Here is a 14,598-nt window from a genome sequence, read left to right as displayed (position 1 = left end):
ACCTGCATTCGCTCAGAACGGACCTGTTTGTATTAGCCTACTTTCACACTGACATTTTGGCTTTCCGTTTGTGAGATCCGTTCAGGGCTCTCAGAAGCAATCCAGAACCTATCCATTTTGCCCAAATGCATTCTGAATGGAAAAGGATCCGCTCAGAAGGCATCAGTTTGCTTCCAATCAGTATCCTTTCAGTTTTGGAGACAGACACCAAAACACTGCCTGCAGCATTTTGCTGTCAGTCTGACAAAACAGAGCCAAACTAATACATTGTGTGTCAGGACGGAAGTCAATGGGGACGGATCCGTTTTCTCTGACAATCGAAAAACGGATCTGTTGCCCATTGACTTTCAATGATGTTCAAAACGGATCAGTCTTGGCAATGTTAAAGATAATACAAATAGATCAGTTCTGAACGGATGCAGACGGTTGTATTATCTGAACGGATCCGTTTGTGCAGCTCTGCACCAAACACGAGTGTGAAAGTAGCCCTATCTTTAACAAAGCAAGGAGTGTTCAAGACTGATCTGTTTTTGATAGGGTCATAGAAAACGGATCTGTCCCCATTGACTAAGGCTACTTTCACACTAGCGTTCAGGGCTCCGCTTGTGAGTTCCTTTTGAAGGCTCTCACAAGCGGCCCCGAATGGATCCGTCCAGCCCTAATGCATTCTGAATGGATGCGGATCCGCTCAGAATGCATCAGTCTGGCACCTTTTGCCTCCGCTCAGCAGGCGGACACCTGAACGCAGCTTGCAGCTTTCGGGTGTCCGCCTGGCCGTGCGGAGGCAAACGGATCCGTCCAAACTTACAATGTAAGTCAATGGGGACGGATCCGTTTGACGTTGACACAATATGGCTCAATTTTCAAACTGATCCGTCCCCCATTGATTTTCAATGTAAAGTCAAAACGGATCCGTTTGCATTATCATGGTAATGCAAACGGATCCCTTCTGAACGGATCTAAGCGTTTGCATTATAGGTGCGGATCTGCACCTAACGCAGGTGTGAAAGTAGCCTTGGACAGGAATTAGGAAATTGGCCACTCACTGTAGCTAAGCACCTAGTTCCAGTGCTATGACAGTACTTTGACACACAGACTGGTACCCAACATAACCGCATCAGTGACTGGAGTGTCAGGGAAATAGGAGGTGAGGGAGCACTGTTTTTATGTTGGCTTATGACGACATATCTGAATGAGAAATCAGGTGCGCTTGTAGTGACAACCCAGCCTAAGGGACATCAATAAAGGCAAGAAAAAGGGACCAGACAGCCGAACTTGTACTATTTCGTACAAAGTGAGCAAAAAAAACGCTTTTTGGAACTAACATATTTGCATTTTTTTTGAAGATTTAAACAACAAAAGTGGTACCACGACTTGCACCCAGAGCATTCTATCATGGGCTCTCTACTTTTATAAATGTGGCAAATGCAATATGTTGTGAGTACTACCTTGCTTGTAGGTATTCTCCTCCTTGTTTGTTCCTCATAGGGAAACATGCTAAATTCTCCCCTTTCTAGGCAGGAAATAAGGTGAGGCCGCATTTCATCCTGGATGAATTGTATATTTCTTAAATTGACCCCTTCCAGCAAAGCTAGGCCATTTGCAATTGCAAATACACCACAATCGCTGGCCCCCTTCTGTGTCTGACAACAGGTTGCATTTATTTCTAGTGTTTTGTTTTCACCAGTAAATAATGGTCTGTACAGCTTGATTAGCTGTTCTTTTAGGGTGTCTGAAAAAGAGGTTGTGGCCAAAGAATCATAAATTGTAACATTATCATCAAACTGATGAGACAGCAACCAGTGCATGCCAACATGATGTATCTGAATGACCTGGTGACACTTAGACAATGCTACCTCTGAGTGTGCAAGGACAACAGTGTCCATAAATCCTGACACATCCACATGTTTTTGGGACAGAATGATCTGACTAGCATTAATTATCTGGTCATCCAACCACAGGCCTTTAGATATTACATCTCTATCTTGAAGTGTCAACTTAAACTTATTCACAGTTAGCCAGATTGACTGTGATGTCTCCTCCTCTGACGATATCCTATCTGGCTCATCAGATAATCCAATTCTCTGACAAAGATCCTCTTTGATTTGATCAGCTTTTTTGCCAAACCGTTTCAACTCTGGCTGCTTGGATTTTCCATATCTTCTTTCTGGTAGATCTTTGAATCCTGTCGTATCCATATTTAGGGTGGAATCCAGTAGGATCAATCCATGTGATTTAGGAGTCTTTTCACTTAAATCCACCACCAAATTTTTTAAATGCAAACTAAAGTCTTGCAATGTCTGGTCATCCAAAACAAATGTCAAATCCTCTAGTCGTTTTAAGCTTTTACGACATTCTCTAATGACACCTGTGCGTTTTCTCCTTCGCCGTGGTGGTAACCCTTGCAAAACTTCACCAGAAAAATCAGATGCCAGCTCTGGATATGGCCCAGGAGTTAAGCCAACATTGTGTTTTTTAGGGGTTTGATTGATAACAGTCTTAAAGCACTCGGTGTCAAGTGCAAACAGTGGGTTCCCAGTGTAAGCAGGGTTTAAATTTTCCCACTGAAAAGAGGTTGTCCTGAATACAGCACACATGTGTTTACATGGCAACAAGTATCTTTGCCAGTCCTTACAGCCACAGTCTGGCAACTCTCCAGAAAGGTCAAGACTGTAAGATAAATTGCTATCCGATTCACTTTGAACTTTGAATATCCCATGTTGCTCATCCCTTTGTAGAATGTGAGTCTCATCCAAGCTACTAAAGTAGCGCTGCATGACATGTGATAACATCTCTCGCGGGCGGTTTTTGAGGAAGTTTGGAACATTGACTGCATATTTTCGGTAGTGCTCACAACTGCGTAGGTTCTTTTCCATATACCTATAACAGAAATCAGTAAGTCAATTATAACAATATGCTTTCTCATATAAAAATCTCTAACTATATTAAAATACTATATTAACATTGTATGCTATACATGTTAAACTGCTTAAGTAAAATAATTCAATATAATAAATGTACAGAAAAACCTGTAACGTGGAGTAACTGTAAACATACCACAGGGTGTCCGAACAAAGTAGCCCACCTCCAATATTTTCAAATCAAACTGCCCAATAGTAAATCTTAGGCGTTTGTACAGTGTCATGAGCAAAAATAGCTGGTCATTTTTTTCAGATCTGTGAATACTGCAGTTTAACAGGATATCATTGAACAGTTTTACAACCACCTCATCTATGGGGAAATGTAAACCAGAGTGTCCACTAACCATTCACATCCCCTGGATGAAGTCATTCATCTTATGATACAATCACTGGAGCAGGGTTCCTTTTTACTGGCCCACCCTGTATAATCTATTGATTTGACACCAAATTTAAATTTCTATTAGTAATTTTTTTGCATGGGAATTTATGGCATAACCACAATGTGTGCCATTATTTTGATGGTTATGGATCCACCTTTGTGACCCACACGCTGCAGTGTGCACATCTACAGATATGACAAATGTCAAAGTTTGAGCAAACTTTTAATTCTACATAGATTTCCTATTTAAAATTAATCTCTATATACATATATATTGTGAAAACTCAATCTTACTTTTTGAAGGTATCTGGAAAGAATCCGTGGTGAAGAACACTGATCATGTCGCTTAACAAGCAGTTTCTGTAGCCATCCAAATAGGAATACTTCAAGGTCTCATGTTGCCGCTCCAAACCGTTATTCGTATTAACACCAATCACTTGGGTACTTTTTCTATACACGTGAGCCCATTTCTTAGAAAAGATTAAAGAAATAATCCAAATAAATAGTACACATATTGTGGTTAATTTATTACCAGATATACACCACTTGTGTCTTATATCTGGTGTGGATTCTGTCACACCATAGTATGGCAGAATCTGAATTCCCTGCTCAGGCCGGGTCTTAAGAAAAAAATAAATAAATAAAAATGGTTTGGGTGGTGATGGCCGGCAGGTATCTCATGCCATTCACGCCTTCGGTGTGGAAAATGGTCTAAATGTAAGACTGCAAGGAAGCTGGCTCACATTTAGTTTGGAGCTGGATACACCAAAGTTATGTAGAGGCCTTCACCTATACATACCTTTGGAGGATCCACCGGCCACTATAGGGCTCATCAAGGCCAAATACATTTACACGGTTATCTTTAACTTGACTTATGACTATAAAATAAAAATATAAAATAATGTTATACAGTACCAAAAATGATTCAAAAAAGTTTATACTTATGAACAGTATTGAGCAAATAGAAGTTAAGTGGAAATCAAGCTGAAGATTAGGCAAAATGCGATCTGCAATAAATCTGAATTTTTAAGAGATTAGTTTTATTCCTAAAACGGCAACTACATGGGAAAGTAAGAAGCCTGGGAGCTCAAGATCGCCCATACTGCACTGCAGATAGCCAATCAGCAGCTAGCCAGTTCCTGTGAGATCACAGCCATTTTAAAAGCCTCATCCCATGCGGTACCATTTCACTGTGAGCTGAGCTTGGGGAGAGATGTGACAAGCGCCAGGGAGAGTGTTCAAGAAGCCTTTAATTGTGGAACACTGGAAAGGGAGTGCAGGGACAGTGCAGAGACCAATCTGAAGCTGGTAGGATCCATAAGAGAGCAGTTTGCATTAATCCCTGTGCACAGAGCTATGTCATTGAACACTGTCCACCTTGTTTAATAGGATAAGCAATTTCATTACTTATTGCATCAGAAATTGGGGTGAATAGGCTGTCTACTTGTTTATTGTAGTGTACACTGACACAGAATAAATTAAATTATTAAGTTATTGTTACCATACAGAATGTCCAGAGGTGGCAGGTACCTCCAAAGGAACAGGTAGTGCCAGAATTATCACTCACAGCCCTCTCTGGGCACCTGACACCCTGGAAAAAAAGTCTAGTGTAACAATAGGTCTTCGATTTTTCTTACCATTAATCAGCCAGCACACGGCGCACTATGAACAGTATAGGCAGAACACAATGTAGGCAGCTATTATAGCTAAATGATAAGGGACATGGAAGATACACTATACTGGACAGTAGTATTCAGGTTATATTGCCATGTTGGCACTTGGTGATAAAAAAAATGGGTTTTGGGTTACAGCTTGGGCACTCTGTCTCTAAAAGGTTCACCATCACTGGACTAGAGCGACTGCTGAATGTCAGTAGTAGCTCTAGTCCAGTGATGTTTTGACCAACAATCCTGCCATCCTGAAATGGGTCACACAGTTAAACATCTCAGCTGACATCCAGGAATTGGTGGGTTCCTATGACCCCACACTTAGTTTGCATGTCCCTAAAACCAGCTCCATGCCCTCAACCAGGAGTTGTATAAAGAAATAGGTGGTTTATCTGCACAAATGAAAGTAGAGGAACAGGAGGAGCATGAGAAAGACCAGGCTGATGACCCCCAACACACTGTGGCGGTATACAGTGGAGGCCGGGAGTCCCTCAGTTTTCCCTTGTGGTAATGTCCAGACACATTGAGTTTGACAGAGGGATAACTACTGACTCTGCACGATGTTCAACCCTTGCTTTTGTGCCAAAATGTGACTTTTTACACCTGAGAGGGATGATAAACTCAAGTACTGTGCAGAAATCCTATGGAGTCATTTGGTAGCCGTCTACTGTATCTGCACCATCGCCCATCCTCATGAATGTCTGACTGGGGGCCCTTTATGATTATGTTCAACTGCCATGACTGCTGGGGGGAGTGGGGGGGGGGGGGGGAAATCAGCAGCAACTTAAGTCTTCAGTCTAATCAGCTCTTTTGACACATCATAGTGATGCATCATCCAATTTTGTAAGTCTTTGTTCATCCCTTATAAGTATAAAAAAAATATAAACTTTTCAATGTTCAATTACATAAAACTGGGAATAAAATTAAGACTTGCAATGGTCTTTAGCACGGAAAAAAATAAAAAATTACCTTGATGTCTGGTAACCACTTATGTGAAAGCCAAGCTCTTAATGTTTTCGATTGTTTCCAAATGTTACTGCTGGTTAGGACCTTTAACGCTAGCTCATGATCTTCCATTTTTGTTGTAAGGGCAACATTCCGCAGTAAGGCAAGAATTTCCTTCTTATGGGCACGGACACCATGGTCCTTTTTGTTTAACCATTCGGTCCATGCCTTTTCTCGATGGAAGTCACATAGTTTAATATCAGCATCTAAAAAAGGAACAGAAACAATATTACAACTTCTACATTTAAATTTCTATACAGAATCACTCATTTTTTTGCCTTTCCCTCTAATGTGCTTTTCTCTCTCTCGTACAATTTTCCTAATTAACATGTTCTGGATTGCAATATGTTGAATTGATTTGTGGGGCATATGTGTTCCCTATTATCCTGTATCTACTACAGATATTTTGTACACCATGTGTTGGATACCTGACATGATTGTAATTATCACCCTCCCTTTGTATTGTTTTGCCACACAGTTTGATAAAGGCCAAAGTGGCCGAAATGTCACATCACGACGCCGCATTTTCTAATAAATGAAAAATTCTTTGACGCATACGCACAGTGCTAGTGCTGGAGTTTTCAATTTATATACAGAACACCTTCCATAACAAAGACAACATTAAGTATAGTTATCTTGAACTTAAATTTTAAAATAGCTAAATAAGTTTACCTGGAAACACTTGCTCAATAGCGTTAATTTCTTCGAGGCAGAAATCTACCATAAAACATGATGGGGCCCAGGCTGTATTCCAACCTGCGATAATTTTTAATGACTCCACAATGTCCTCAGTTCGTTCTTGCTGGAGAACAAATGCCCCTACCACTGCATAGCACACATTTGTGCGCACACAAAGGAAATACAGTGGTAACGCATATCTGGTTGTTCTGTATGTGGCATCCAGTAATGTCATTTCATTACCATACTGAACAAGTATTTTTTTTTGCCATTCAGACTGGTAGCAAAATAAAAAATTTTGCTCTGCTTTTGGCTCTTCAGAAACTGTATGAGGCCTGCTAAACATACTGTAAGAAGGATTTTCGTGTTGCCATTCCTCTATAAGCTGCAGTAGCTTCCCTTGATCAAATAATGAGCTATGTCCATCATGCCTTGATCGTGAAATTATATTGGCAATGTCTTTTATAGTGGGATAATATCTCCGTCTTGTGTCTTCTGGAACCTCAACATTCAGAAATAAATCTTTTTTAACAAAGTGTTCCACCAATCTTTTCAGCTCACTTTTTTTTCTGATACCAGTGCGGTAAAATTCTTGAATTTTATTTCGAACTCTAGGATCAATTTTCTCACGCAAATGTGCTACCTAAAAAATTAAAATATAAAATATATCAATACACATACACACAATTGGTCGTCATTGTTCAGCAAAATTTTTAATTTTAAATCTACCAATAAGCAATAGGGAATGATAGCTATATTATTCTTAAGCTACCCATTTTGGAGCCTATTCCATACAACTAACCGGCATGACTGATCAATTTTGCAGATGTTTTTAGTTCATGCAAGGTATTTTTTTTCTTCAGACACCCAATGACTACAATGGTGAAATAATCATGGACAGTGATTAATAGATTTATGAACAGGGAGCTATAGTCTTAATTAGGGGTGGGCGATATGGCCTAAAATCTATATTGCGATATAATTTAAAGCATGTGTGATATGTGATATATTGTTTTCTATATGGGGGGTTTAGACTTATTTATTTTTTTCTTTTTATTTAATAACTATTAGCCTCCTTAAGGGCTAGAACCCTTGTCCTATTCACCCTGGTAGAGCTCTATTAGGGTGAATAGGACTTCACACTCTCCCTTCTGCCCTGTGCATAGTACACACAGCAGCAGGGAGATTACCATGGCAGCCAGGGCTTCAGTAGAGTCTGATAGAGCTCTATCAGGGTGACTAGGACTTCACACTCTCCCTGCTGCCCGTGCATAGTACACACAGCAGCAGGGAGCTGACTATGGCAGCCAGCGCTTCAATAGTGTCTGATAGAGATCTATCAGGGTGAATAGGACTTCACACTCTCCCTTCTGCCCTGTGCATAGTACACACAGCAGCAGGGAGATTACCATGGCAGACAGCCTCCGATCTGCCCCCCCCCCAGCCTCTGATGTGCTTCCCCCCCCCCAGCCTCTGATCCGCCCCCTTTGGTAACTCAAACCCACCCCCCTCCCTCCCAAGTATTAATCATTGGTGGCAGTGGCCACAGGGTCCCCCCCCCCCCCCCCCCCATCATTGGTGGCAGTGGGCAGTTCCGATCGGAGTCCCAGCAGTGTAATGCTGGGGCTCCGATCGGTTACCATGGTAGCCAGGACGCTACTGAAGTCCTGGCGGCTATGGTATGTTAGTGAGCAGCATTATACTCACGTGCGCTGTGGCCGCCGGGCGCTCCTTCTCATAGGTCTGTGCGGCGCATTGCTAATGCTATAAGCATTAGCAATGCGCCGCACAGACAGAAGGAGCGACCAGCGGCCACAGCGCACGTGAGTATAATGCTGCTCACTAACATACCATCGCAGCCAGGACTTCAGTAGCGTGACTCCTGGCTGCCATGGTAACCGATCGGAGCCCCAGCATTACACTGCTGGGACTCCGATCGGAACTGCCCACTGCCACTAATGATGGGGGGGAAGGATGGGGACCCTGTGGGATATGGCCGCACATTCATTGGTGGAGCAGTGGCCACAGTCCCTCTCCTCCTCCTACTCTGTCCTCATTGGTGTTCAGCGGCAGCCGCGCACAGTGGGGAGGGAGGGACTCTCTCCTTCTCCCTCCACTGTGCCGGCCGGCTCATCAGGAGAAAATGGTGCGCGCAGAGAGCGCGATCATATCGCAGTCTGGCGAAAATCCATATCGTGGCCCAAATTTATATCGCATATCGCCCACCCCTAGTCTTAATTTACATCACAATTCCTTTACAACATAGAAAAATGTATACTCATGTAGCGGCATTACAACCCTCACACTACCAGGCAGCACAATTGCATGTGGTGTTGAAAAAGGAGACTTTTGTATAACTTACCAGTAAAGTCTCTTTCTCGCTCTTCCTTGGGGGACACAGGAAACCATGGGTATAGCTCTGCTCTCTAGGAGGCGTGACACTAAGTGAAAGCTGTAAGCCCCTCCTCCATCAGCTATACCCCTCAGCCTGGAGAAGAGACTGCCAGTTGCGTGTCCAAGTAGTGAAAGATAACCACCAACCGGAAAAAGAACTGTCGAGCCCCAACGGGGGCAACCAAGCCGGAACCACAACTGTAACCCAAATGAAGGGCGGGTGCTGTGTCCCCCAAGGAAGAGCGAGAAAGAGACTTTACTGGTAAGTAATACAAAAGTCTCCTTTTCTCGCCCATATTCCTTGGGGGACACAGGAAACCATGGGACGTTCCAGAGCAGTCCCAGAAGGGAGGGACCAGAACAAACTAGACCAACACCAGAGGCATCAATCAACTGCCGCCTGCAACACCAGACGGCCTAAAGCAGCGTCAGCCGACGCATGAGTATGCACCCTGTAGAACTTGGTGAAGGTGTGCAAGGAGGACCAAGTGGCCGCCTTGCAAATCTGCTCCGTAGAAGCCCGATTCCTCTGAGCCCAGGAAGCCCCGACCGCTCTAGTGGAGTGAGCGGTAACACCAAGGGGCGGAACCTTGCCCTTGGCGAGATAAGCCTCAGTAACAGCCATCTTGACAAAACGGGCAATAGCAACTTTGGATGCCGCCATCCCTCTGCGCGACCCTTCCGGGACCACAAAGAGCGAGTCAGTATGCCTGAAAGAGCTGGTTACTTCCAGGTAAATCTTGAGCGCCCTGACAACATCCAGGCGATGAAGCTTCCTCTCCCGCGGGTGGGAAGGGGAAGGACACAAAGAGGGGAGAACGATGTCCTCGTTCAGATGAAAGGCGGAGACCACCTTAGGAAGGAAGGAAGGGACCGGACGAAGAACCACCTTGTCCTGGTGGAACACTAGGAAAGGTTCCAGACAGGAGAGTGCAGCCAATTCGGACACCCTCCGAAGAGAGGTGACGGCTACAAGAAAAATAACCTTGCAGGACAGAAGTCGCAAGGAAACCGTCCGCAGAGGCTCGAAAGGAGAAGCCTGGAGCGCTGAGAGAACCAGGTTCAGGTCCCAGGGCGGTACGGGGGAACCGCGTGAGCCACGCCCTGAAGGAAGGTCTTGACAGGACCAAGGGGGGCCAGTGGGCGCTGAAACAAAATGGACAGCGCAGACACCTGACCCTTCAAAGAACTAAGGCCCAGCCCTTGGGCCAGTCCGCTCTGCAGGAAGGACAAAACGGTGGGGAGAGAAAAGCGGAGCGGAGGAATCCCCAGATCGGCACAGAACCCCAAAAAGGTCCTCCAGGTCCTATAATAGATCCTAGAAGAGGACGGCTTACGGGCGGGGATCATGGTGCGGACGACGTCCGCAGAAAAACCCCTACGCGTCAGGACGGTGGTCTCAACAACCACGCCGTCAAACGTAGGGACCCTAAACGCGGGTGGAAGATCGGTCCCTGAGAGAGAAGATCTTCCCTGGCGGGCAGCGGCCAGGGCGCGTCTGCCAGGAGCAGCATGAGGTCGGCATACCAAGACCGGCGGGGCCAGTCCGGAGCGACCAGAATCACCGAGACGCCTTCCGCCGCTATCTTCCGAAGGACCTTGGGCAGGAGAGGGATGGGAGGGAATATGTATGGGCGCGCGAAGCCTCGCCAAGGAAGAACGAGGGCGTCGGCCCCGCAAGCTCCCGGATCCCTGGCCCTGGACAGATAGGCGGGGACCTTGTGATTGAATTTTGAGGCCATGAGGTCCACGTCCGGTATGCCCCAACGAAGGCAAATGGCCTCGAATACCTCCGGGTGAAGAGACCCCTCGCCGGGGTCCACGGTGGTGCGACTGAGGAAGTCCGCCGCCCAATTGTCCACCCCTGGAATAAAAATTGCAGATAGGGCCGGGACGTGGGCTTCCGCCCAACGGAGAATGCTGGTGACCTCCCGCAGCGCTGCGAGTGCCCCCCTGGTGGTTTATGTACGCCACAGCCGTGGCGTTGTCCAATTGTACACGAACAGGATGACCCTTCAGCAGATGAGTCCAGTGTCGTAGAGACAGAAGGGCCGCTCTCAGCTCCAGGACATTGATCGAGAGTTTGGACTCCGATGGAGACCAAATGCCCTGGACGGATCGGGGAGGAAACACGCCTCCCCAGCCCAAGAGACTGGCATCGGTTGTAACCACCAACCAGTTGAGTGGCAGAAAGGACCTGCCCAGAAGAGGGGACTGTAACCACCAGCGGAGAGATGACCGCACCGGAGGCGATAGACGGAAGGGATGATCCAGAGACTCCGGCGATTTGTCCCAGGAGGAGATGATCGCCCGTTGGAGAGGGCGGGAGTGAAACTGCGCAAATGGGATCGCCTCGAAGCAGGCAACCATCTGCCCCAAGACCCGCATGCAGAAGCGGAAGGACGGTCGAGAAGGAGACCCCGAACCGCTCCACGGAGGGTCAGACGTTTTTCCGAGGGAAGACGTACCTCCGCCGCTCCTGTGTCTAAAAGCATTCCCAGGAAGACTAGCTGTCTGGAGGGGGGAAGGGAGGACTTGGGGAAGTTGATGACCCAACCGAACCTCGCCAGAGTCTCTAGAGTGAGATCCACGCTGGCAACCGCTTGAGAAAGGGACGGAGCCTTGATGAGGATATCGTCCAAGTACGGTAGCAGAAAAACACCCCTGGAACGAAGTAAGGCCAAAACCGGGGACAGGTCCTTGGTGAACACCCGGGGGGCAGTTGCCAGCCCAAAGGGAAGGGCGACAAACTGGAAGTGGAGGTCCCCCACGGCGAATCGGAGGAAGCGATGGTGACACCGGGCTACCGGAACATGGAGGTAGGCATCCTGTATATCGATGGAAGACATGAAATCTCCCTGCTCCAGGGAAGCCACCGCGGAACGGAGGGACTCCATCCGAAAGCGTCGAAGGAGGAGAAGACGGTTGAGCTTTTTGAGGTCCAAAATGGGCCGCACCGAACCTCCCTTCTTGGGAACTACAAAAAGGTTCGAGTAGAACCCTTGGAACCTTTCCTCTAGAGGAACGGGGGTAATCACCCCCCTGTCCAGTAATGCTTGAACGGCCGCGGAGAACGCAGCCGCGCTTTTCGGGTCCCGCGGCGGGCGGGAGCGAAAGAACCGATCTGGAGGGAAGGATGCAAATTCGATTTTGTATCCGGAGGACACAATTTCGAGGGCCCAGGCGTCGGAGACGTGAGCCATCCAGACGTCCCTGAAAAGGAGGAGCCGGCCCCCCACCCGGGTGGGTGGGGGCGCGCCTTCAGGCAGAGGACTGCTTTGCTGCGGGTGTGCGGGCAGCCTGCGGCTTGCGCCAGGAGGGCTGGGCCCGAAAAAACGGCTTCCTACGCTTGTCCTGGGGAGGAGCCGAAGCGGCAGCTGTGGTGGGAGCCCCAGAGGCCCTGCGGGAGGACCGAAAACGAGACGCACCAGGGCGTCCGCGGGGGGCGCCCCTTGCTTGGGGTTGAGGAAGATGGGTGCTTTTACCACCCGTGGCCTCCGAAATAAGTTCGTCTAGGCGGACCCCGAAAAGGCGGGAACCCGCAAACGGTAGCCCCGCCAAGGAACGTTTGGAGGCAGCGTCCGCTTTCCAAACCTTCAGCCAGAGCTCCCTCCTGACGGAAACTGCCAGGGCGGAGGAGCGTGCAATAAGGGCTCCCGCATCAAGGGAGGCCTCACAAACAAAATTCCCGGCCCGAATAATAAGCTGGGCCAAGGAACGTAGGTCCTGGATGGGGATGTCCGAGTCCAACTCCTGTTCCAGCTGCGCACCCCAAGCAGAGGCAAAAACCGGTCTGAGAGCAGAACCGGAGGCAGCAAAAATGCCCTTGGAAAGGGTCTCCATGCGACGGTCCTCCGCTGACTGAAGAGAGGACCCGTCGGGAACAGGGATGGCCGTGTTCTTTGACAGCCGGGCCACAGGGGGGTCCACCTTGGGTGGGGAAGACCATGTGGCCATGACATCGGCTGGAAAGGGATCGCAAATGTCCAGCTTCTTGGGGCTGACAAAACGGGCGTCCGGGTGAGCCCAAGCCTTAGACACTACAGAGGAGAAATCAGAGTGGATTGGAAAGACTTTTGAGGCCTGCCTGGGTCTGATAAAGGAGACGCTAGCTGCGTCAGAGCTAGGGGGATCATCCTGCACCTTAAAGGTGTCACGAATATCAGAGATGAGCTGACCCATCGCTGAGGCTAGCTTGGACGGCAGGGCCGAGTCCATTTCCAAATCTGAAACCGCCAATTCACCTTCAGAGAGCGAATCCTTTGGAGAGGAGAGGCTCGTCTGGGTGCGCACGCGTGGCGGGGAGAGTGAGGCCTCAGAGGAGGAGGCTCGCTCTACTCTAAAACGCTTCTGAGAGTGCCTAGCTCGGGAGGGGTCACTAAGAGAGAGTGAACCCGCTGCAGCGGCAGAAGCAGTGGACCCGGAGGGCGCGACAGTCAGAGAGGCGTCCTGCGGGGTAGGTGGCCTGTCTATTAGGCGGCCCACGACATGAGTGAGGCTTTCCACGGCCTGGGACAGGGATCTAGCCCAGTCAGGCGGGTCAGAGGAAGCAGGGAGCGACACAGCGGGCGACTGAGGCTGCGGTGGAGCTCGGCATGCAGTACAGTGCGGATCAGACTGCCCCCGGGGAAAGGGTTCCCTACAAGCAGTACAGGCATGGTACCAAGGCTTGGCGGCTGCAGAAGGGTCTGACATGGTGGAAAAAAGGATGTTGCACTTAAGTGGGAGACCCCAAGAAAAGTGGTGGCACGGAGGGGGTTAACAGTCCTACCAGACCCGGATGATGCAAGTGGCAGCGGTAAGGGAAACAGACTGAGGAGGCTGTGGAGGAGAGGCAGCAGCACGGAGATGAATGGCTTCAGGATCGCACGGCAGAGAGGATTCCACACAGCACTGAGAAGTGGAGCCCGATGAAACCGGAAGTAGTGGAGCGCATGTAGGAAGCTCCGCCCCCCCTCTGCCGCGCTGAAGAAGAAGCAGAGCCGCGCGCGCGGCAAAATGATTTTAACCCCCAAGGATGATGAAGTGCCGGCCTGAAATGGCGCCGTTCAAGTAAGCGGCCCCCGCCGCGCCTGGATGTGGCAGACGGCTTGCTTTTTTCCTGCAGCCATCCCCTGAAGGCAGCGTCCCTGCCAAGGACTTGCCCAGATAAACTCCCCTGCCCGGTAACGGTCCCGATGGGGGGGGGGGGGGGGGGGTGGGCGCACGATGTAGCAGTGGCCATGTAGCAGTGGCCAAGGGGGATGTAGCAGTGGCCATGGGAGCCCAGGAGGCCTGTAGCAGCGGTGGGAGGGAGGAAGGGGAGGCTGGAGCAGCCACTCACCATACGCTGTCTTCGCCCTCAGTCCATCCAGCGGGGGTCGCCCCTTCAGCTCCTGGCACCGCAGTGGCAGGAAGCCGGGGGAGGGACTTGGCGTGCGGACGACCCTGAGCTGGCGGGACGCAGGGGAGCGAGGCTGCCCTGGTCCACCTTGTCTTCTGTGGGGGAGGCGGCAGTGCGGAATTACCGGCACTGGCGCAACTCAACCCCGGGAGAAACAGAGGGGTCTAATGC

At 48.8% G+C, this 14,598-nt stretch overlaps 1 protein-coding gene across 2 annotated transcripts in view; it reads right to left on the bottom strand.

Moving 5' to 3' along the window:
* Positions 1 to 963: 963 nt before the first annotated feature.
* LOC120995157 overlaps positions 964 to 14,598 on the bottom strand; it is a 28,440-nt gene continuing 14,805 nt past the window's right edge. For both annotated transcript variants that reach the window (XM_040424179.1, XM_040424181.1), the window contains 4 exons: positions 6,645 to 7,293; positions 5,937 to 6,178; positions 3,595 to 3,770; positions 964 to 2,880 (listed from right to left, as the gene is read on the bottom strand). In XM_040424179.1, the coding sequence (XP_040280113.1) occupies positions 1,281 to 2,880; positions 3,595 to 3,770; positions 5,937 to 6,178; positions 6,645 to 7,293 (2,667 nt within the window). In that variant the 3' untranslated portion in view covers positions 964 to 1,280. The remainder of the gene's footprint in view (positions 2,881 to 3,594; positions 3,771 to 5,936; positions 6,179 to 6,644; positions 7,294 to 14,598) is intronic.

This window comes from Bufo bufo, chromosome 3, assembly GCF_905171765.1.
Source record: "Bufo bufo chromosome 3, aBufBuf1.1, whole genome shotgun sequence".
NCBI lineage: Eukaryota > Metazoa > Chordata > Amphibia > Anura > Bufonidae > Bufo > Bufo bufo.
The sequence above is the reverse complement of the archived record's forward strand: the minus strand, read 5'-3'. Positions and strand labels throughout refer to the sequence as shown.